This window comes from Gadus chalcogrammus, chromosome 12 (genome assembly GCF_026213295.1).
Source record: "Gadus chalcogrammus isolate NIFS_2021 chromosome 12, NIFS_Gcha_1.0, whole genome shotgun sequence".
NCBI lineage: Eukaryota > Metazoa > Chordata > Actinopteri > Gadiformes > Gadidae > Gadus > Gadus chalcogrammus.
Window position 1 is genome coordinate 24,614,299 of NC_079423.1, and position 23,859 is coordinate 24,638,157.

General features: G+C 46.0%; 1 protein-coding gene across 2 annotated transcripts in view; it reads right to left on the minus strand.

Moving 5' to 3' along the window:
* Positions 1-14,025, minus strand: part of nos1apa (nitric oxide synthase 1 (neuronal) adaptor protein a) — a 99,104-nt gene extending 85,079 nt beyond the window's left edge. For both annotated transcript variants that reach the window (XM_056604617.1, XM_056604616.1), the window contains exons 1-2: positions 13,552-14,025; positions 13,049-13,120 (exon numbers count right to left, since the gene is read on the minus strand). In XM_056604617.1, the coding sequence (XP_056460592.1) occupies positions 13,049-13,120; positions 13,552-13,656 (177 nt within the window). In that variant the 5' untranslated portion in view covers positions 13,657-14,025. The remainder of the gene's footprint in view (positions 1-13,048; positions 13,121-13,551) is intronic.
* Between the last annotated feature and the right edge of the window lie 9,834 nt (positions 14,026-23,859).

Genomic DNA, 23,859 nt, shown 5'->3' on the forward strand with positions numbered 1-23,859 from the left:
GATTAAGCCAAGAGAATAGGGCAGCCTTAAAACGGGCTTGGTTCCTGCATTTTGATTCAATCTTTTAACATTGAATTAAGTTATTCTTTTATGATTTTAAATGATACGATTTAATCAGAACTTGTATGTTGTTGCATGTAGCTCTCACAAATTAACCGAGAAAGTGGAATTACATTTAAAATGTAGCCAAATAAGAGTAAATGTGTGGGAAGACTTTTGGGTGAACGGTTCAGCTTGGCTAAGGGGAATAAGTAGGTATTGTTCTCCCCCTTTCAAAACCCCTCTTACTTCCTGAAAGACACACACACGCACCGGAGGGAGGAGGTTTTAACGGAAATGTTGACTTTGCACACATCCTGGACATTCAACACTGCACCTATGCTCCCATGCACAAAACTTACACCATGAAGACATGATTCCCATGAGCAGTTTTTTCAACTTTGTGTGCCCTTAATGGAGAAGGCACATCTCATGAACTCTTGCTGCATTCAAGAAATGCCCCCCCCCCCCCCACACACACACACACACACACACACACACACACACACACACACACACACACACACACGCACGACCACATTTCAGCATCATTTTCAAGCAGTAGCCGCTGCATAAACTTGCCACGGAGAACATTAAGGGCCCTCCCTCAGAATTTTATAATTGCACTCACATCCTAGACCTACAGCACTTCCTCAGCACTTCCGCTATCAGCCGGGGACTAGCTAATGCCATGTCGGCCATCATGGAAATGTTTTAAATGAGATAACATGATAAACATCCTCTTATCTCAGCCGAGCTGATGTTAGGATAAGCATGCCGTAGTGGCTATCAGGAGAAAACGTTTTCTCCAGATTATACATCCTGTTTTCCTTCAGCTCTCCTTGTTATGGGTCATGTCCTTCAGTCCTTGCCATCTCCCCCCCTACCTCGCACTCTTGTGTAAAGCTTGTGCAAGGTGGTTATCTGGGTTTGACATTCAACACGATGGTGAATCAGCCCATATGAATGCAAAGTAAATACCATAAGTAATAGGCTAATAACACTGCTTTGAGTGCATGGGGAAATAAGAGAAAATCAAGCAAAGGCGCGCAGATAACATCTTCTGCTGTGTGATTGATCCTGTGGGTGATTCCAACACAAAACTGGATTTCATGAGATTTATGAACACGCTCAAGAACCAGTTATTCCCATTAATAAATGATCATCTCTTCCTTCAGTGAATGTATTCACGTAGCGCAATACGAGACACCAGAGTAACTGCAGTTTCGGCACTAGGCTATATCCAGAGTGTTTTTGGTATTCAATTTAAATGGGAGAAAAACAATTCCAAGGGAAAAGCGGTGGCCTATAATGACATTTGCCTTAATTCATGCATGGCCTTAAACCAAAAACCACACACAGAGGAATACTGATAAGGCATTTAACTCGGAAATAAAAGATGGCCTCTGATTGAGAAAAAACTAGAATAAGTAAAAAAGGGGAGCCAGGAAAAGTAACGTTCCTCAACTTCACTGATTCAACAACGATGAACAGAGGTGCTGACTGCTGTGTTTTATAGCCTCTCTGAGTCAATATATTCTTTTAAGTGATTTTAGTGGCTGGTCTTTGCAGGGTATTCACCTTAAATTAGCGCTGGGGGACACTGCCAACTCATTATAAAGAAATGTTACCCCCTGTTTTTCTCACTAGGCAAGCTATAATCCACCGGAACCTGGGAAGACATGGAAGCATTCATTATGTACGTAAAAAGGAAATCCCTATACAATGTATGCAGCTAATGATACACAGGGTTTGACCAAGGAAAAAGTGTTTTTTATTTGTTGTTTTTTGACTGTTGATTTTTAATCATGGGTTTCAAATTCCCTCATTACAATAAAAATATGTTCAGTAAATAAATGCCTCCCACAGAAATGAGTGTCGATGAAATAACTCCCTGCAGAGATTTACATTATGCTTAAAGTGTGTGAAAGGGATGCAACTTTGCAATGACTGAACATATTTGTTTAAAATATGTAGCCCTAGTTAAACTCTAGAGGCTTTGCAAAGCTAAAAATAAAATGACCCTCAAATACTGAAGTTTAAAACATGAATAAATCTGTCCCTGGCTTCGATGGTAACAAAGCCCTTTTCTTTGTGGAGAGTTTTGAAGCGGTCAGCCAATACGTTTTAAAAACGCAGTCCGTCATGTGATGACAGTCACTATATCTTAGCATAGCGTAGGGGGCCAGCAGTTCTGCCAATCGGTCGTGTTGTTATAACCAATCTACCCATATGCAGTAGATGAGTGAGTTAATAAAACATTTGAATACATTTCGTTTACCAGTCTGGGAAGCAGATTATTGAGCTGCAACAGAACAGTTTATACACACTGTTGTACAATTCTATGGATAGAAAATACGCAGATTAATGTAAAATGATAGCATAAATACAAATCGTCTTTACTAATGTTGATGGCTGGATAATGGACGTGATCCTGTACAACATTATTTGGGGGCCTGGAGCTGAGCACTCATTCTACATTTAAACTTTAGATGGTACATTGTAAAAATACTTCTTGATTAACCAGGGCCAACCCATTTATCAATGCAGTCTGGCCTGGCTGCCCCAAAATGTCACACTCTTTTGGGGCTAATGTGTTCTCTGGCACAGAAAAACAAGGGTGAGTTGGAGGCAAGCGTGCACGCATACACACATACATTACACACACGTTTGAATGGAGAAGTTCATGTCAAAGACGTCAATTGCATTTGTAACACCTTAACAAGAATCAGCATTATTTCAAAGAAGAGGGGCAGGGGTAACATTGAGGGGATGTTTATTCAGGGGCATTGATGTGTGTGTGTGTGTGTGTGTGTGTGTGTGTGTGTGTGTGTGTGTGTGTGTGTGTGTGTGTGTGTGTGTGTGTGTGTGTGTGTGTGTGTGTGTGTGTGTGTGTGTGTGTGTGTGTGGGGGCACTATTTGCGGGTATGGCAGTTTTGTGTGCATGTGTCAACAATTCTGTGTGTGATGGGCGATGTAGCCCTCCAGCCCATCTTTCCTCACCGGGATGGGGATGGTTTATCATCATGTTACTGAACAGCCTCCGCTTAACTCTAGCCGTGATATCTTAACTCGACCCAATTATGCGCCGGTGGGCCCTCCCCAGCGCTGTTAAAAGGCTTCAATCAGCCAGGAGCAGATCAAGCGGAAACCCCACGCCCACTGCCGCCGAGTGGTGGGATGAAGGAACGCCTAGTCACAGACAGGGGGAAAAATAGCAGAGCAGGAGACGCTGTGGGATGGAGAATGAGGCCCAAAGCTGCCCCAGGTGGACTGAGTGTGAACCAAAGAGCCACGTCGAGGGGATGTTCCTATCGCTCCAAATTAACAGAAAACTGTTTTAAAGGGCCAATAATACAGGCTGACATAAGGCAAGGCAAGGCAAGGCAAGGCAACTTTATTTATATAGCACTTTTCATACACAAGGCCGACTCAAAGTGCTAATGGAACAGGCGAGAGCGGAAATGGAGATCTCAGATCAAACTACAAACTGGAAGCATAAAAGTTAAAAATGTAAGTTTGCTAGATACAGGCATGAAATAGTAAAGATTGCTGGGATAGGATGGAGAGAGATGTAGCGCTGCAAATTAAGATAATTTTACACTATAATCTATCTTTGAAATGTCATTAATAGCAAATTACCCAACACAGGTAAACAGGGTCCGAAGTGACATCATAAATGCCATTGCTTCATCGGAAAAGCAGCAAAGAAAAATTTAACTATTAATTTTAGAATGAGCCAGGGAGCAAATAATAAATTTACAAAGCATTAAGCAGCAAATGTGTGGTATATGTATTTGATAAATTACCCAAATGATAAATAATTATCAACATTATAGCGCTGATTAATCTGCTGTCGACTGATCGTTGCAGCTGTAATGAGTCAGTTCACTGCCACCGTGGGAGGGTGTACCATGGGGGGGAGGGGTGGCTAAAACCTGCTGCACCGAGTAAAGCCTTGTTGTTGACACTACAGGACGATAGATGATCCTATACTGTCATTACGACAGTATAGGAGTGTGACTGAGCGAGTGCATCATCTCCTTCTAAAAACGCAAGCGCACGCACACACGCACGCACTCACGCACGCACGCACGGAAAAAAGCAACACCTCCTCCTTCCTGCAGCTTTTCCTTTTGTTCAGCAGCACACATCTATTAACAGAGACACATTCATTTGAGGTAATGGCAGTTGAAAACCATCTGATATTATCCAATTACTTCTCCACGCCTCTGCATGGAGAGCCGACGACGGATCGGAGACACAGCCGGGCAGGGCTATCGGAGTGATAAAAACCCAACAATGGCTGGTTTGAAAGGAGGCTCATAACAATTGTCTATGTGTGTGGGTGTGTGCATGTGTTTGTGTGGGTGTCGGCGCGCATGTATGTGTGCGTGTTTGGCCACACAAATAGACAAGAACTCAATCTGAGGATTTGGAGAGAAGGGCTAGCTGTAGTATAACGACACCTCGCCGAATGTGCAGAGAGGATGCAGGAGAGATGCAGGAGGAAGATAGCAGGGATGGGAGGGTGGGAGATAGCGGGTGATAAGGACGATGGCGGGAGGGAGAGAGGGAGGATGCGCTGAGATAAAGTAGAGTTTCAGGGCTGATGGATGAGCGGCGCTGCTCCAAGGTCGGCCCGGGAGCAGCAGATGACTGCATCACATTATTGCTCACCCCAGCCTGCCTGCCTGCCTGCCTGCCTGCCTGCCTGCCTGCCTGCATGCCAACGACAATACCTTCACAGACCGATGTTTCATTTCAAGTAGGCTTATAGATACCAACCGCAGCTGTCCATATGCTTCGTAGGGTATGCGGTGAGCCGGGAATGGGAATGCATCTGTGGAAATGTGGAAGTGAACGTTTCCCTAATGCATTCATTCATCACTTGCGTTGCGTCGCCAAGCAGCACCAAGTGTGCGTGCGCGCCCGTGTGTGCGTGTCCATGTGTGTGTCCGTGTGTGTGTGTGTGTCTGTGCGCCTGTGTGTGTGTCCGTGGGTTTGTGTCTGTGTGCGCCCGTGTATGTGTATGCGTGTGCGCTTGTGCATGTGTGCTTGCGATCCCACCTCTTAGGAGTCTGAATTGAATGGCATTATCCCAGTCCAACTTGTTATGCAGGTATGGGACAACACTGGAAAAGGAGACAAGCTTAGGGAGCTTAGGGAGACCTAAGCTTGTGTAAACACAGGATGAACTTTCGTTTTCTTCTGCACTGCACATTTTTCTGCCGTTGATACTCCTCTGGTCAAAGCTATACAATATGCAAAATTTTGCCTCTGTGGTCATTAGGCTAGTTGAGATTCACCCCTGACAGGTTACCTTCCACTTAGACCAACAAGCCGGAAGCAGCTGATTATATTATTGTGCCAGTGGTGCATGACAGGCATGGCATAATGACCACTGTGGTCAGAATAGTGGCAAATTATCTGTGTGTTAGACAAGACTAAAATCTTGATGCTGTTTTGTAACTGCCACTCGTATTGAATAGGCGACTATTCAAAACACATTAAATGATTGGAAAGTATTTGATATAATATTTTCATGAACAAGAACTAGGGCCACTGTAACTATGCAAGTCAACAGAAGCGATTAACGAAAAAGCAAATGTTAACCCAGCGAACACCCTTTCTGTACACACAATGAGGAATTTGGAATTAAACAACTCCTCTGCATCTGTGTGAGACTATATCCGGTCCGTACCAAACGTTGTCTCCGGGAATACCCTTCATACCTCCGTCCGGTTTCAGCGTTGTTATGGATGTTGCACGATACATCCTCTAGAGCGATTGTGACAAATTACTGGCATCGACAATCGCAAACATGGCATATGTAGAGGAGATTATCTTGCTTTGTGTCATCCGAAATCGACAAAAAGTGTAGACCTACACGGTGTTAGCTTGTGATGTGACACCCCTCACCAACCCGCAGTTTCTCCCCTCAAAATTTTACGCCATTTTTAAATGACCAGTTACAACTCATTGCCAAAGCAGGTGAACAATAAAATAAAAATGTCAGGCATATAGTATAATATAAGTATAAAATGTTAAATACAATATATATACACATCAGATATACTACTCTCTATATTTTCGCGAATGGTTGGACTTCTGACTCTATACTGCCGCCTCCATATCCGTTGGAATTGCTCCGATTCTCCCAGAGCACTCCAGATTCGTAACCTCAGAGGCGACGGACCCACTGACGGACGAAACGACCTCCGGGACCGGACGAAAGGGTTCCTATCCGTATTTACCGTAGGGTGTGAATGGGCCTTTAGACTGGCAAACTGCCATTTACAGATATCTCGGTGCATGCCTTTAAAATGAGATGAGACGGAATGGGATTAGGATGGGGCGTCGGGGATCGACATAAAGAGGGTGGGAATAATGTGGGGGATGGTTAAGTAGTCACGAGGAGCGTACCGACGTACAGTAAGTAAGTGCACTTCGCGCCAAGTTAAAGCAGAAAAGATGTCAATGCAACAGGGAACTCCTGAACTTGTCAGCACCAGGCATCGTGGGAAGTGTGTGTGGGCCGATATAATGACCTCCCCGAAGGAGACAAGGCTCCATGTCTTCTCGATGCGCAATCGCCCTATTCGATTGTTGCGTCTTCTCCCCTCTGGTCCCTCGCTCTCATTCCTGCCAGTTACACTCAAACACAGACGAACAGATACACGGACACCTCGGATGTGGGAGAGAACATATGAGCTGGGCTGACTGACGGGGAAAGACGCGCGAGACTCATGGTTTTTGAAGTGTGCAAAAAAAATAAATGCAAACAGATTTGTTGGAAGTGGGATAGCAGCCACACCCCAATCCCACCCGTCCTCAAACAAACAGATCAGACTGAACAGCTTCAAATGAGCACCCAATTGGTCACCAATTTTAAGTTGCCGCAAGTATGTCTGTGGATTATTAAACAAACAAACTAATAGCAGGATTTTTTGTTTCCCTCAACATAGATTATAATGGAGTATGACAAAGTTCACATGCTGTAGTTTGATGTTGATCAGTGTATCAACATAACATAACTTGAAAGGTCACATTGCTGAGAAACATGATAAGGAGAAAAAAGTAGTCTTTGAGTCCCTTACAGAGACTGGGGAGAGATACTGGGAGGATCCTGGAAAATGATGTAAAAGATTTAAACACCATTCCTGTAACTTAATGATGTAAAGTTGTTCAGTTCCACAAAAAAGTTGATTGAAGGAAGACCTATGATAACAGACAACTTTTGAAAAGAGCAAGAACAAAATATCAACAGTCACTGAGCGAAGAGCATCAACATGTTTCCCCTGTAAATCCAAAGTGCTGAATTAAAAATATGTTATGATATGCTACAATAGAAGATGACCTATATTTAGATAAGCATGCAACCCCTCAAACCCTCGGTATAGGGGTTCATTTGTGAAATTCTGTCTTGACAAGAGAATTTGTAGCTCGAAAGTATGAGCAAATCAACCTGATAGGGCACTCAATAGTATTGCATTCAGCCACATTATATTTAGTGAAGAGTTAGTCTGTATCTAATGGCACCAAAGTCTTGTGGGGTATTTTTTTTATGAACACAATTGCCGTTGGCTGGCATTGTGATTGTGAAGGAAAACTTGCTTTTCCTTCACAATTAGCACTCCTTGCATTTCTATGGAGTTCTCAATAGAAATACCTTCAATGCCTGTTAAGGGTCATTGTCCTACTGAGTGGTGAATGAGTCATCTTCCATGCAACTTTTAGAGCGAAAGGATTGCATGCCTCTGCACACAGAGCCAGTATCTTCACATACAAGTCTCTAAAATGCAACCTCAAGTCTGGGTTTTAACTCAAACTAAAACCAGTACTTTCACAAGTCTTGGTGGAACAGTGGAAATTGTTTGATATTGTCTGTCGCTTACAGATCCGTAACACATTTGAATATATGTTGTTGCAGAAGATGTGGTTGGAAACTCCTACTCATTCCATTAACTTTCCACAGATATCTGTAATTTTATTGAGTCGGTAAGGATGTCCAAGGCGTAGATCATTTAAAGCTCATGGAATGGAAGCAGATGTTTTGCCTCATAATGATGTAGGTTTGTTTTGAAGCTGTATGGATAGTCTGGTAGCTCTGGGTCTGTTACCATATGTTACATCTGGGTTTGTGTGAACATCACTTCTATGAGCTGTGAAGATAGAAAGAACCGCTCCATTTACCCGGAGGACATTCTGAAATGGCCTAGAAAAGTATTTTCAAGCTTTCAAAAGTTAAAATGACAAGAGTATACTCTAGAGTCCAGAACACTCCAGAATCAAGGTACCCGACACATATTTGAATGGATTTATAGTGTTGCAGATGTTGAACCACTTATTAAGTAAATTCTTGGCTACACAGGCAGGCACATCAAAATGTTTCATGACACCCCAACAGTAAGACATTGGGGGGGAGGTGGGGAGGGTCTGGGGGGGTGGTGGATTTATGGTTGTTTTGAAGTTCTCTTCTGGATTAGAACTCCTCATGAAGAGAGTAACCAGAGAAAAAAAGAGAAAGTGTGAAAATGAGTTATACAGCGTCGGTGCAGGATGTTAATTAAAAGTGGAGCAAAATGGTATTAACGCAGCATTCTCAATTTGTCAACCCCCACACCAACAAACCGCCCACGCCCGCCTCTCAGAGAAAGGAACTCGTGAATCAGCCGAAAGTCTCGCTGGCGCTCTGAAGAAGAGAAGGGCAATGTGACCGGTCAGATAGAATGCTGGAAGGTGATCGGCCGTTAGCAGGAGGTTTTGGTGCGAGAAAGGGGGAGGGGGGTGTCAAGTGAGAGACAGACCAGAGAACAGGGGTGAAAAACAGACAGATGGACGTTATACAAAGAGAAGAAAACGGCAGAAAAGGAGACAGTCGAAGGAAGAGGGTCAGGAGGTGATGTATAGAGGGCATTGAGGGCGCCATAGTTTCTCCAAGGAAACCAAACCAAATATTCTTGGCAATCGTACAAGAGAATGCTGAGCGGTTTACACACAGATTTACACACAAGCAATAGGATTGGAGATGCTGCAGAAAAGCCACTGATCTGATAAACTGCTGACCTGGACTATCATCAAATCAAACCTTTTTTACATAGTGAAGCCACCTAACCCAGTCCATTAACACAATTGCAAGATATGGGATTGAAAGGAAATGAGAATTATGGCGATGCGTTTGCGCAACCAGAACAATAAATAATCAAAATTACACAATAAGTGATTAGGAGAAAGCTAAACCAAAAGGTGTGTTGTAAAAATATTGATAGATTTTGATATAGCCGAACATCCAAGAGGCGTACCCTACACTAGAAACTCCCTCCCTGAAGGTCTTATTGCATGCTTCACCTTTTTTTTTGCAACCAGTGATATTGTTTCATATGGTTCTATATTCTACATTTGACAAGATGCATTCAGAAAGCAGAATAACTAACTCCCTTAAACATATAATTTCTTCAGAGAAAGATAAGAAGTATCTGGTAAACAGGTTCTTAAAATGATGCCGCAAAATAGTTTCGCCCTCGGCCTTCTGTGTATGAAGAGAGGCGTTGTTCTCCACTTTTTATCTGCAAATGCTTTTTTTCCAAGCTAAAACTGCAGTTTGGAAAAGTAAGCCAGAGGATGTAACAATTGTAACTTTGGCATAAAGGGACTCCCCAAAGGCTTTCATGATCATTTTATTTGTCATCGCCCCCTCTGATGATTAACTTTTATTTTTCTTATTTTACTGGATGGCAAAGGGACTCATGTTTGGAACTGAACAGCAGCAAAGGGCAGTGATGGAAGTTAGGGATTACAAGTCCCTATTAACACAATCCATATTCGACACGCAGCCCATTTAATGGACTGGTGCAGAGCCTTCTTTATGTAGTTAACATCAATCACACAGCAGCAGGTAAAACCTAGCAGCTTCTAATTAAAACAAATAACACAATGGTTGAAATGAGAAAGCAGAAGCTGCATAGAAAAAAGCTTTTTTCTTATCCAGTTCTTTCTCTTGTCTCTAAGGGGGTGTTAGATTTCAATGTTGTTTCATTGAACAACATTGAACAACGTTGTTCAATGTTGGTACACTAATCTTTCACTTTTTCTTCCCTAATATAGGATTTACAAGTCATTTACAGTACTTCTTTACAACTCTTGCTGCACTCATAACTATTTGTGGCCTTTGCCTGCTCCCAGGAAGGCAATTTTTATGTGATGATGAAATATATATCTCACGCACACACATACACGCAGACATATACACACTAGCGACACCAATAACTAGAATGTATTGGCTGGCTCATTCTACAGTAAATAGTTAACTGCCATATATTACCATTCCACTTCTTGGCTGTCTATTTATAGTCTCATATTTTCCTGTTATCGCATAATTTGGCATCTATTACACTCTCATGCAAGGTAAATGGTTTATATTGATATGAATTGTTTTCACTTCAAGGAGACAGAACAAACAAACTCCTACATTTAAGGGTGGATAACAAATTGCCCTTTGTGAGTGTAACAGTGATGAAAGGGCCATTCACACACACAGCGAAAACCGGCCCGGAAATAGAGGCCGGATGGCACCAGGTTAAGACCAGAGGTGGACACCAAACAGCTGTCCTGCCACCTTCCCCACCTTGCAAAAGACGGGTGCGTAATCTTCCACCCATCCCGTGCCGCTCTACCGTCCCCACTTCCAATTAACTTGCCCCCTGAGGGAAGATTAACGACATATTAATCCCCTAGTGATTCACCATGGACAGGCTCCCGCATTCCACCCACCTGATAAGCAGCTGCTGTACTTTGGCAGTAGGGTGTTATGACGTTCAAGTTGTACAGCTCCTTTCATTACCGAGGCCATCGTGACACAGCCCCCTCCCAACAGGTGACGTGATGAAATGTGGGGCGCGCCGAAAGGTAAGCGACAGGGGGTCAAATGTCACCTCTCTATTATGATTACTTTGTCGTACCCCATCATCAACTCTGAATACGTTTCTGACCAACAGGTATTAGAGATAATCAAATTTACATTTTCCTTTGTTTCCTTGCATTTTTATGTTATACTTAAGAAATAGGAAGGAAAACTGAAGGATATTGTAGAAGCTATACCAGTGGACATAATGGAATAGGACTTGCCATGATAAGGAGGGCTTGGCCTTCTCTGGAGTCATTTGTTTATCGCTGTGGAAAAAGGATGACTGGTGCACACAACGGAGAGCAGCATCTCACAGCCCCCCGGGGCTAATCAACCTGTCTGACTCCGACTCGGACAGAAATTCTATAAAGAGTTCATGTTGCATAACAGCCAGTAGAAGTGATTTATTCTCAATTCATGTAAACTGAAAAAATTTGAAGTCCATGTTTTTTTTACTTTCAGCAGGGTATTTCGAGGTCAGCGAGGCTGTGGTGAGGATTGGGTTTCATCTCTGCTCTGTGAAAATAACTGATGAGGACAAGATTATAGATTACTGACCAATTAGTTAATTGATTCACTCGCTGAAACAGTTTGACTGATTGTTTAGTTTAATTAACCTTTCTCACCGTTTTACCAAAGGAATCCCCAAAACCAGATGCAGAGTGCGAGGAATCATGAAGTCAGGGACAAGGAGTCTCAGGTAAGCTTAAGAAATATTGGCTGTATTCACCTTTAAAATCCTCATACAAACCAAAGGAATAGAAAAACCCAAATTAGGGCCGGATGATAAACCAATGTGAATATCTATGGCGATAATATCTGCCGCGATATTTTTGATTTACATTTCACAGCATCAATCACTTACTCAGCGCCCTGAATAAATGCCATGCGTTCATACAGAATACAACAGGCTACTTCAGTGAGTGAGGACTTACATGCATACAGTGTCCCAATCATTTGGTTGTGCCCCACAACCCGTACAATAAAGAGTACAAGTGTTGCATGAAACAAAGTCAATGTGGAAATTATTTGAATTGGTTTATGCATGTGCAATTTAGATGTTGGATGTATAAAAGATAACGAAAACAGTCCGGTATACAGTATATGTGCGGCTTTGCAATAGAACCCCATCACCAGCCTAAAACATCAAATAAAAACAGTTGACATCAAAGCTCTTCCGTTCTGTTGTTACTGCTGGCCTTTCGGTGAATTCTCAAGGTGTCCCATTCCCCAAGGAAAGTTGGCTATAACAGGAGCCAAACTATGGCCTGCGTCCCTGATGACAACTACAAGCACAACAGCTGCCACAGGAACACATTGGGAGGGCGCCTTTAATGTGTGTGTGCGCGCGTGCGTGTGCGTGTGTGTGTGTTTCCTTCCTAGAAAACACTGTACAAAGAAGAACAAATCCACTTTTTCTTTTACTTCTGTGTGTCATGTCAGGTGTTCACTTGTCATTTGGTCTTGCAGACTAAAGTATTAACAGGGCTGAGCATCATGTTTTTGTGCAACCTCTGCAAGAACGGAATGGGAGCCAGCCTCAGTAAATCAAGAGTTAATCTGCCCAGGCAGCACTACACATACTGTCATAACTTCAGTCAGGCTGCCTAGTGACTTCCAGGCATACTACTGCCTGTCTGGCTGACAGTATTTATCGGACCATCATTCATAAGGCTAAACATTCATGCTTAAACTTGAGTAGGCCGTATAAAGCGGTGCTGCTCAACTTAAAAGGGGTGTGGATCCAGGGTTTTACACAGCTGTAAAGAGTAACTAGTTTCAAAGAATACAACAGCCAGAGGGGAGGAGGAGAGGGAGAGACCTAGCGCCAATTCCTGCCTTTCACTTCCACTTGAGGGGATTGCTTCAAAGGCCTAGTCCAAATCACTGATGGAGCAAATGGGGACACCAAGTCTGTGGTTCAAATAATGGTCTAACCTTTGCATTCCAGGCAGTTTAGCCAACCCTGCTGCTACACAATGTGATACCAACTTCTGGGGGAGGAAAAGCCCGACCTTTGTATAAACAGTTTCAAATTTGAAATCAGCTTCTGGGTGGGAGTAGCCTACTTGTGAGTGGACCCATTAGAAGAACTTAACTCACCCTTATTCTCCTCATCGCAGCGACAATCTCCACCCGATTGTTTGGCCGGGTCACATCAAGGCTGCCGATGTACTGTTTGCACACACAGAAAATGATGAGTCCATCCTTTAGTTTAGTATTCTCAATAAGGCATAGCTTTGAGGCTGATTAATAAATCGTTAGCCTGATAGAGTATTAATCCATGATAATGAGATTCGTTCATCAGGCCATGATGCACAAGAATGCGCACCAAGCACTAGTAATTGCTGTAAAATCCCATGTAATTAAATGACTGGAAATCATACATTGGTAGATAGTCTAACACTGAACAGTGCAGCCATGTAAACATGACGCTTCCCATTGTCGGACCCAAGTCAGCTCTTCAAGCTGTCTACTCGACTAAATAATATTATACTAATAACAACAACTATACACATTTTAGTTTCTTTGTCAGTTTCACAGCATTAACCAGATTGCATGAGGGTTTTAACGCGATTACATGCAGCTGATCTAACAATGTTCACCTTTGCCTCAAAGTTGATCCCATGTTGAAAGGCTTCCTCGTTGTGTAAGGGAATTCTCAAATCATGGCCATCATCCACCAGGTTGTACTTGGTTTTTCCAGGCATGATTGCAGTGATAATCCACAACAAGAAAAAATATAAAGGAAGGAACAACGCTTCCGTTAAAAAATAAATATATATCCAGGAAAAGAAAGTCAGGGATCCAACGCTATTGCTCCATCGCTGCGCTGGGTCCCATCGATCGCTGCACCGCAAGTCGACATCGGACAAGTGCTAACTTTAAATTTCACTCACTGTCTCCACTTCACGCTGTAATAAAACGTCACTTTCTGACGATAACTATTCGCTGTACGCGTGTGACCCGCTTGTTTACTTTCCGATCCACCTCGGAATGAGAACACCAGCACAACATGAAAGAATACGCAGTTTTCCTGGCTACTTTTCCTCCCGTGTGGAAGTTGTGAGCTCGGAGCCCCTCCTCCTCCACAATCCCGAAGGGCTCCACGGCAGGAGGTCACCTGATTGGAGGAATCCGGGGGATTCCACCTGTTCTCATTGGAACAGAGTCACGTCTTAACACCGGAGGAGGAGTAACGCGTTTCATTCCACCAGCCCCCGGGAAAAGGGGAACGTTGACCACAGTGCGGAGCGAAATAATGCGTTCAATATGTGTGTGGGTCGGATGTAACAGCAGTCGAGAAACCTGCTCTGAATTAAACTGGGTCTTGTTTGAAGCCTTTAGCCTATGTAATAAACATTATATAGGTATACTTGTAGGTCGACCCATAGCCAACCTCTTGGAAACAAATGCAGTTTGTGAACACATTAAGTAATGTAGACCTTTCCATATATGGGAGGAATTTGTTGATTTTTTAACATTTGGAAGAACAAGGAACTTGAACCAATTTAAATGCGTGGTACCTGTCGCCATGCCAGTGTATAAATGCTGGTGTATGAGTGGTAAATTAATTCTATCTCAAGTTGCTCAGCGTCTATGTGGGCAGTCACTATATGGACATACAAAAAAGACACGACTGCCCACTAGCGGCAGCAATGATGACCCGGCAAAAATATATCAATGAGATGTCATTTGGATTTGGCGTATTTTCTAGGATCACTGTGTATATAAAAAAAAGAAGACTCTCAATTCATAATCTTTATTTTCATGGTTTTTAATCAACTTGTTCAAATAAAGTTCTTGTATTGAGGATGTTATATTATGTACAATGAATTATGTACACATTTAAAGCCTTTTAATAAAGGCTTTAACTGAGGAATGTGCAGACACACAATGTAGTCTTGCATGAGATATGTCTTCGCTTATGTATAATGCAGGCGGCCGGCTGTATAATGCACCCCTGACTCACTAGCACCCCCCTCTCCCCTAGGTGGTTTGGGCCAGGGAAGGAAGAAGCTGGGAGGAAGGGTGAGTTTTCTGGGGCAGCAGTAATTCTCTCTTACCATCACCTCGATTAACAAGGCGATAAAGCACTGTCTGTAAGAAACAAGCATTGTCTCCGCTTGAGTAAATAAAGGCCTAGCCGTGGATAAGCTTGCTTGTTTTGTGGGTCAGGATCCTATAATGATGTGGAGCCGTTTTGTAGACCACTTCTGACAACATAACACCATTTGATTAATTAAAGCTATCCTGGACCCATTATGAACACCACTTTGATGAATGGTGTTCCCAAGATGATGAACTCTGCTATTCGTTTTTTTGGCTTTGGAATGGATTGGAGGGAAATGTAATGGAATATATGCTAAAGAAAAATGTTACATGAGATTCATGTGAATCAGAACCAAAAAATAATGATAGTATAGAATGGAGTCAAGAAGAATAGAATACAATATAATATAATTTATACCATGGTCATTAATTCCTGCATAAGAACGACACACATCCCAAAACATATGTTCATGACCAATAGGAATTGTAAATAATGTGTTATGTCATTATATAAAAGGCCAATGGTCATGATCCTACTGCTATCCATCAAGAGGGACCCACATACAGATTCAGGAGAAAACTTTGTACCCATGCATGAGACGTGGATCCTCTTGCATTCCTACAGCTTCCTTAAAAGCATATAGAGCCCATCCTGATCACATACAGCAGGCGATGAATCTTTGATCCTATGTCTAGGACATGGGCTGTGCAGAGCAGATGCTCATGGACAATAAGTAGATTTACGAGGATTGGTGCACGAAACAGCATGGTCCTGCAATCCAGCTGAGCAGGCAGTCTGTCTGGCCGTTAGCAGGTGTTTGCATAGTAACTCATTGATCATAAAAAATGGGGGAAACCAACACCCGAATCAGAATCAGAATTACGTTTATTGCAATCTTATTGTACAAGTACACAGGAGTAAAATTATTATGCTTGGTACCTCAACATACACATAGCGGCAACACTGGACATTATACCTAAGGTTCAAAGCAGGTAACAACACTATTCTTAGAGGAGAGTATACTCAACACATTTAGATACAGAAACACAGAATGATGACGAGGGAAAGAAACAGGGGAAGTTAAATAAAAGGAGACACAGTTAATTTAATAATAAATGTCTACAGACACAAGATGAATTGAATGAGCACATGTTTTCACCCCTACTATTACAGACACTATAACAGAATGGGACAATTATGGCTTAGTTTCAATCCATAAAGACCTAGTTGAATTCGATTTTCATATAGTTCATTGTCAACATCCCAAAGACTTTGTCAAAAACATCCATGCTTATCGTGTCCATGACCAAGTATACAAAAATGTAGCCAACTGAAGAAACACCAACCATCATATTTTTATGAGATGCTATCGACATTCACCTCTTCAAACTAATTCATTTACTTTGACCTGCTACTGCTAGTTCTGCCTACACAGCAGAGATGGAGCATTGTGTTGAGCCAGCTCCAGAGAGCTTTAAGTGGTGTTCATGCCAGTCGCTTGCGGGTCAGTGTGTCAGTGAACTAAACTGTATCTGGAGATTTTTTCCCCTTGAACAAAGATTCTGCCTTGAGCTTTTACTTGGGTGGCAGGCTGGCAGCTACAACGCACAGCCAGTCCATAAGATAGTCCTACACGCACCAACAGAGGCTGAGATGTATTATTCATGGAGAATTGGTGTGCACCATGAAGAGAATTGGATCCACTCCTGCCAAGAGACAATAAGAGCATCAGACAAGGAAGAGGCGAGCACAAGAGATGGATGTAGGATCATTTCGTACTTCACTGGAAAAAGTACTTTCTGGGCTATTCCTTCCACATGCACACACTACATATGTGTGTGTTAGCCTGACACCATGTGGACACATGTTGAATTAAATAGATTTCCCCTTGGGCCCCATTTGCGCATAGCAAATATTTTGGCCGGGCAAAAAGAAAATGACCAGAAAACGGTCTCATTGGAATCCATTTCGCCATGAGAATTTAAAATGATTTGGACCCACCATTGCTGATTGTCAAGGAAATCTAAGACAGTGCATTTCTGTCTGCATCATACATGTGTTAGATTTCAGCTTATTTCTAAACTGTTCGTATATGTTCGTATGTGTATTTTCCGTCGTAGTAGTAATTCTTGAAGTCGAAATCAAAGCAACTTGACAGGTTGGATAAGAGGGTTGATATAGATGGTTTATTCCAGGATGTAATACAGTGAGATACAGACTTAGGTTGAATAATCTATAGTGGACGCGGTTGAGGAGCATTTTGAGACGTGTTCCTTGGCTGTCGAACCCTCTTCTCACCGAACCAAAGGGTTGGGGTGAGTATTATATTGAAGAAAACATGAAGAACAAGAAAACAGAAGTACTCTCACCCTTGATAAGGTATATGGCCCTGGCTATGTCCCAGGCAACCAGGTTGGTTCATCCTTGTTGAGACATAACAAATGGCGGAATGTTGGAAATAACACCTTGTATCAGTGTGAGAGGCACTGGCCTGTTCCTAGACTAGAAATGTGCGTTTTACGCGACATGTTAATTGTACGGGGGGGGGAGGACTTCTCCGACCTGGCCAGCCCCTTGACCGACCTCACCCGGAAGAGGGCCCGTGATACAGTCCAGTGGTCGGAGCCATGCCAGGTGTCGTTTGAGGCTATTAAAACAGCCCTCTGTGGGGAAGCAGTCCTGTGTGCTCCTAATTTTGCTCTCCCTTTCTCCGTCCAGGCAGACGCGTCGGATAGGGGGTTGGGCGCGGTCCTGACCCAGCAGGTGGAGGGGACCGACCGTCCGGTGCTGTACCTGAGCCGCAAGCTGTCGGACCGCGAGGGTCGGTACAGCACGGTAGAGAAGGAGTGTCTCGCCATCCGGTGGGCGGTCGGTGCCCTTCGCTACTACCTGCTGGGTCGCCAGTTCACCCTCTACTCCGACCACGCCCCCCTCCAGTGGCTCCACCGGATGAAGGATGCCAACGCGAGGATTACCCGGTGGTACCTCGCGTTGCAGCCTTTCAATTTCCGGGTGGCCCACAGGCCGTGGGCGCAGATGGTCGTGGCAGACTTCCTCTCCCGTCCCGGGGGGGGGGGGGGGAGTAGGTTTACGGCCGGATGGGTCCCCGGCCTGTGTCGGGCGTTGGGGGTATGTGGAGGTGGGGCGGTGTCTGGCCTGCAGGGGGAGTATGGAGCACCGGGTCTGCTGGGGTGATGGGGTCTGATTGCTGACAGGTGTCTGCAATCTGACCCAATCAGGAAGTGTGTATTTATGTGCCTGCTTGTCTTTCAGTCAGGGGTTGAGAGAGAGAGAGGGAAGACGCTCTCTGTGAGCCAGGGAGAGCGTCATAAGAGCTTGAGACGGACGGACGGACGGAATGCACACGGAACGTTGTCCTTTTGTTCCATAAATAAACGGGAGTTCGCTCCTTTTTCTTCAAAGAACTGTGTCCTGACTCCGCTGAACCCGTTACACCCACTTTTGGCAGTGGAAACGCAACCCGTGCCGCACCTTTGCGAACCGATCCGTTCCGCACCCTGCAGTGGAAACGCGGCATTAGCTAACCCATGGGCAGTTTGTAAAAAGGTGTTATCTTTGTGGATTAGATTATGGCTGTCAAATGAACAATTTCCCCATTTAAAAAAAATGGCACAACAACATCACAAAAAATACTGGTAACATCATGACTCAGTTGGTTTTGAGTAGCAGTTGCAACAGAGTTCTTCTCCAGTTGATGGCCACCGCAGGTGCGTTGGGAGATGAGGATGAAAGTTCCTAGTAGGGCGTCAGGACAAACACTGAGACACAGTTCAGTTCAAGAACAGATAGCCGCCTCTGCTATCCCAAGGACTCAACAAGTGTCCGTGTCTCCAGGATTTTCCAGGTACGATGAAACATGAAACAAAGAAAAAGTGCAGTATCAGTCATGGGGGAGGCATTGTCACAGCCTCCAACAGTAATAATAATCAATCATGGTTTGTCATTGTCTTAATGATTCGATAAACAATGAAAAAATTATCATGCAAAAAAATCGCTTGATTCGAAAATGGTTATATCAGTAATCAGTAATCAGTCATCATGGTTCTCAATAAACCTTGTGTGAATGAATGAATGAATGAGTGAACCTTTGTTCAAAAATAAAACAAAACAAACATAAATGTTCAAAAGCTGAGCAGTTGTGTCAAGAAGGAACCAACATGAATTCTCACTTAGATAGGCGGTGACAAAAGTCCTTGCATCTTTCGAAGACTAACCTCTCGTGAAAATAAAGGAATGAAAATAACAAACACTCCCTACTCTTCACCCCGTATCAGTTAGTTTGCGTGCCAAATCTAACGAGTGTCATTCCAAGTTCGTGAATCAACTAATTTGCAGTGGCTTGCATGTATCCACTTTGTCTTCTTAGCTACACGAACAGCAGATCGAGTAACTAATAGAATTTGGTATGGCCCCTCATATTTGGCCTCTAATGCTAGTCGTTGTGGTTTGTGGATCATAACCCATTGCCCTGGCACTAACGAGTGTCCTCCCTCTGGGGGCTCTGCCCAAGCTTCCTTGACCTGGTTTGATGTTCCCGTGTCTCCATAAGTTGTCGTCGTGGAGTTTTGCTGCGTTCTCAATCCATGTAAATTTTTCCTTGTCCATTCTATTCGTTATTAAGCACCTCTGAAAAAGCAACCTTTCAATATGGGCCATGGTAACGGGACAGCTTTTCAAATTACAGTTTTATTGATTACACATAATTTATGCGGCACTTCTTTGGGTTGGCTGTGAGGCCGGCAGTCCGGAGCGCTCCCAGGACGGCTCGGAGGTGGTGTAAATGCAGGGCCCAGGTACTGCTACAGCGAATGCCGTCTTCTCCCGGGCCTGCTGGGTGAGGGGGACCTGCCAGTATCCCTTTGTCAGATCTAGGGTGGATATGAACCGGTCCGGCCCCAGCCGCTCTATCAATTCATCTACCCGGGGCATGGGGTAGGAGTCGAAGGCCGATACCTTGTTCAACTTACAGAAGTCGTTGCAGAACCGGAATGTCCCATCCTGTTTGGGGACCAGAACCACAGGGCTGGACCAGATGCTGTGGGACTCCTCTATGACCCCCATCTGCAGCATGCTAGCGACCCCTGCCCTGATGGCGGCGCGCCGTGCTTCCGGGATACGGTAGGGGCGGAGGCGGACTCTGGCTCCCGGTACCGTCCGGATGTCGTGGCTGGCGGTTGTGGTCCTCCCGGGTCGCTCTGAGAAGACATTGAGGTGCTGGAGCACCATCTCCCTCATGTCCTGGGACAGGCTCGGGCTCACCAACTCCCCCACTGGAACCTGGGGAATGGGTAGACGAGCGGCCACTGTCAGGAGGGGCGGTCAGTGGTTGCGACCGCTTCAGCAGGTTGATGTGATATATCTGAATGGCCTTGCATCTTCCCGGTGGCCGCACCCGGTAATTGACATTGCCGACCCGGTCGATGATGTCATATGGCCCCTGCCACTTGGCCAGGAACTTGAACTCAGTGGGCGGGACGAGGACGAGTACCTGGTCCCCTGGGTTTAAGGTGCGCTGTTGGGCTCCTCGGTTGTACACGCGGGCTTGGGCTTGTTGGGCTGTGCCCGCACCTGCTCAAGGTGCTCGATGACGGTGCGGTGGGGGGAAGGTTGGCTCTCCGAGGCGTCCCGGTCGATGTCGAGCAGCCCTCTCGGTCGTCTGCCGTAGACTGTGGAAGCAGCTGGTCCCAATTTTTTCCGTCTACTTCCATGACTTTCTTCAGCATGGTTTTCAATGTCTTGAACCTCTCCACCAGTCCGTTGGTCTGGGGGTGGTAGACGGAGGTCCAGAGGTGGAGGTTCTGTAACAACCTGAGTAGGTCTTTCAACACCCGGGACATAAAACAAAAGCCTTGATCTGTCAGTATCTCTTTGACTATCCCCACCCTGCTTAATAAAAACATGAATTCCTTTGCCACCGCATTGGCTGTGGCGGCTTGGAGAGGAATAGCCTCTGGGTAACGGGTCGGGTAGTCTACCATAACTAGAATCTAGCGGTGGTCTCGACTAGTTCTGGGAAGGGGGCCTACAATGTCTAACCCAAGTCTATCGAACGGGACTTCCATCAGTGGCATAGGTATGAGGGGATTCTGTACTGAGGGCCTCGGGGCGGTGCGTTGGCATTCGGGGCAAGCTCGGCAGTAGTCCTCCACGTCCTTATTCACCCGAGGCCAGTAAAACCGGTTCAATATTCTGTCCCTAGTCTTACCCATCCCCAAATGAGCCCCCAGGAGGTGGGTTTGGGCCATATATAGTAACTTGCTCACGTATGTCCTTGGAACGATCAATTGTTCTGTCTCCTCTCCCCCCCTCTGTACTACCCAATACAATAACCCGTCCCATGTGCTAAAATGTGGGTACTGCCGGCCACTCACTGAGTCCTGTGATATACCCTCGTGGACCCGCACGTGTCGGCAGGCATTTCTGAGGGCGTCGTCCTCCAGCTGGGCAGTGGCGAACTGACCGCCCCTGTCCGCGCCCCCCTCAACGGCCAGTGGGAAGTCGGAGAACTCGTTGAGGGATGGGCTCTCGCTCTCATCTGGCGAGGGTTTCTGCTCGGAGGCGGTCATCATGTCCGGCGTCCCGGGTGGAAGGGAGTCCGTGGACGGGGCGCGTAGCTGGCGTACCGCCTCCCTCGTGGGTCTATCAGGAGACTCGTCGCCGTTGGAGTCGGACCAGGATGGCAGGGGATGGGCTGCCGTATAGGCGGGCCGGCTACGGGATGCCGGGGTCGGGGGGGCCGAAGCTCTGCCCCTAATGTCTTTCAAAAATGGGGCAGTTCCGTCCAATTAAAAGTGGCACGGGAAGGTTCGATACCACCCTGGACCGCGAAGGTCCCCTTTGGGGTCTGTACGGTGATACGGTCCGTGGGATATGTCTCTGTTTGGCCGTGGATGCAGCCCACCTCGATATTCCGTCCAGGAGTTCCGTCTGTCAGACCGGGTCGGATCAAGGTGACCACGCTCCCTGAGTCGAGGAGGGCGCGGGTGTCTTGCCGCCCCAGCCGTACGGGCAGGCTTGGGGATACGGTTCTCTCGTGAGACCAGCAAGTGGTACGGAGACAAGCTCCTCCTCTCCGGTCCGACGGACTGGCCGTGGGCATAGACACGTCCCCTGCTCCGGAACAATGGCGTGCAAGGTGGCCCTTCTGGCCGCAGATGTAGCACCTCCACTCCTCTCTCGGGGTCTGAGGGGCGGGGCCTCTGCAGGCCACTGTGGTCTGAGTCGGGTGGGCTGGGGCACGGAAGGGCGGGGTCTGGGAGCCTTGGGTCTCCGTCGTCCGTCCGCGTCGCTCGGTCTGTCTGTTCCTCCGCACAGCCGCTGGGTGACATGGTTGTTTTCCAGGAGTTTGACGAGGTCGTTCACCGATCCAGGTTGGTTCCCGGAGGCCCAGCGTTTGGCACCAGGGGGCAGAGATCGGATGCAGAGGTCTATCACAAGCCGGTCCAGACACTTGGGTCCATCTTCTTCTACGAGCCACTGCTCGGCTAGGTGGACGAGGTGTGAAATCTGGCTTCTCATTGGGCCGAGGGGGTCGTAAGTCCAGTCATGGTAACGCTGCGCCCGGGCCGGGAGGCTGTGTCCATAATTGGCGAGGAGATGGCCCGCTTGAGCGTTGGATAATGCCCCGCCTGAAGGGGGGTGGGATCCCGGTAGGCTCATTGGGCTTCCCCGGTCAGGGAGGGCTCTAGGATGCGGCCCCACTGGTCTGCTGGCCACCGTTCATGAACCGCGGTCCACTCGAAGATCTCTAGGTACGCCTCAGCGTCGTCGTCCGGTCCCATCTTGGTTAGCCGCTTCGTGGGGGCGGCTTAAGCAGGCTCCCGACCCAGCTGCTCGGCCATCCGGATCATACATCTCCAAAGGATGTCGATCTCCTCTTCGCTCGTTGTGGGTTGTTCTGCTGGCTGCATCCTGGTCCGGTTCGGTGTTAGCCAAGGGATCGCGTTGCCTGCATTCTCCACCACTGTGGTAACCCCGGTCGGCGGCGGCTGGGATTCTCGAATCAAACGCTCAAGCAGGGTTGCGGTGCAACGGTTTTATTACGTGCAGCTCACAAAAAAAAAGGGAAATCATAAAGTAACTTAGGTTTCTTCCCCCGGGGCGAAAGGGTGAGGCGTCTCCGGACACGGTCCGCCGTTGAGGTCGCCGTGGATATCGCTCCCGGCCTCTCCCGCTCAGTCCTGTGGGGGAGTGTTCCGGCGTTAATGTGATATGGTGCATTCGTCCCTTACCGCGACAGTCCCCAACTCGGATTCCTCCTCGTCTGCCGCATGCCCGGTCCTTAAGACTCCTTTCCCGTCTCCCTCTCCAAAGTGATCCTAATGCCCATGATTGCCCGGGTCTGCTTGACGAGCGATCTAGCGCAGCCGCGCTGAACGGTATGTTTCTCCCTCGGACTACCTGTGCAGGGAGAGGGCGCTGTTCAGGGTGCTGGCACGGTTCGTCCAAGCCCGACGGCGGGGGGTTGCCACACTACATAAATGGCAAAAAACCTAGAAAAATGTGTTTTCACTGCAACGGTAGAATGAGGCTTTCAGGGGTTGAAAATAAAACAAAATTTTAACAAATGTTTATGTAAAAGGGGACATATTATGAAAACAACACTTTTCCTGGGATTTGGGGTGTTGTTTTGGGTCTCTGGGTCTCCCACACGCATACAAAATTTGAAAAAAGTCTGTACATGATTTTTGAGAGAGATAAGCATTTCTGTGAGTACCCCGCCTACAGTTACCAAACGAGCTAGTCAGTTTCGGCACCTCCACCTACGTAGGAAGGGGGCACACTTGAATATTACCTCCCACTTCTCCCAACTCCCCCACTCCCCTTCAATCAATCAGCA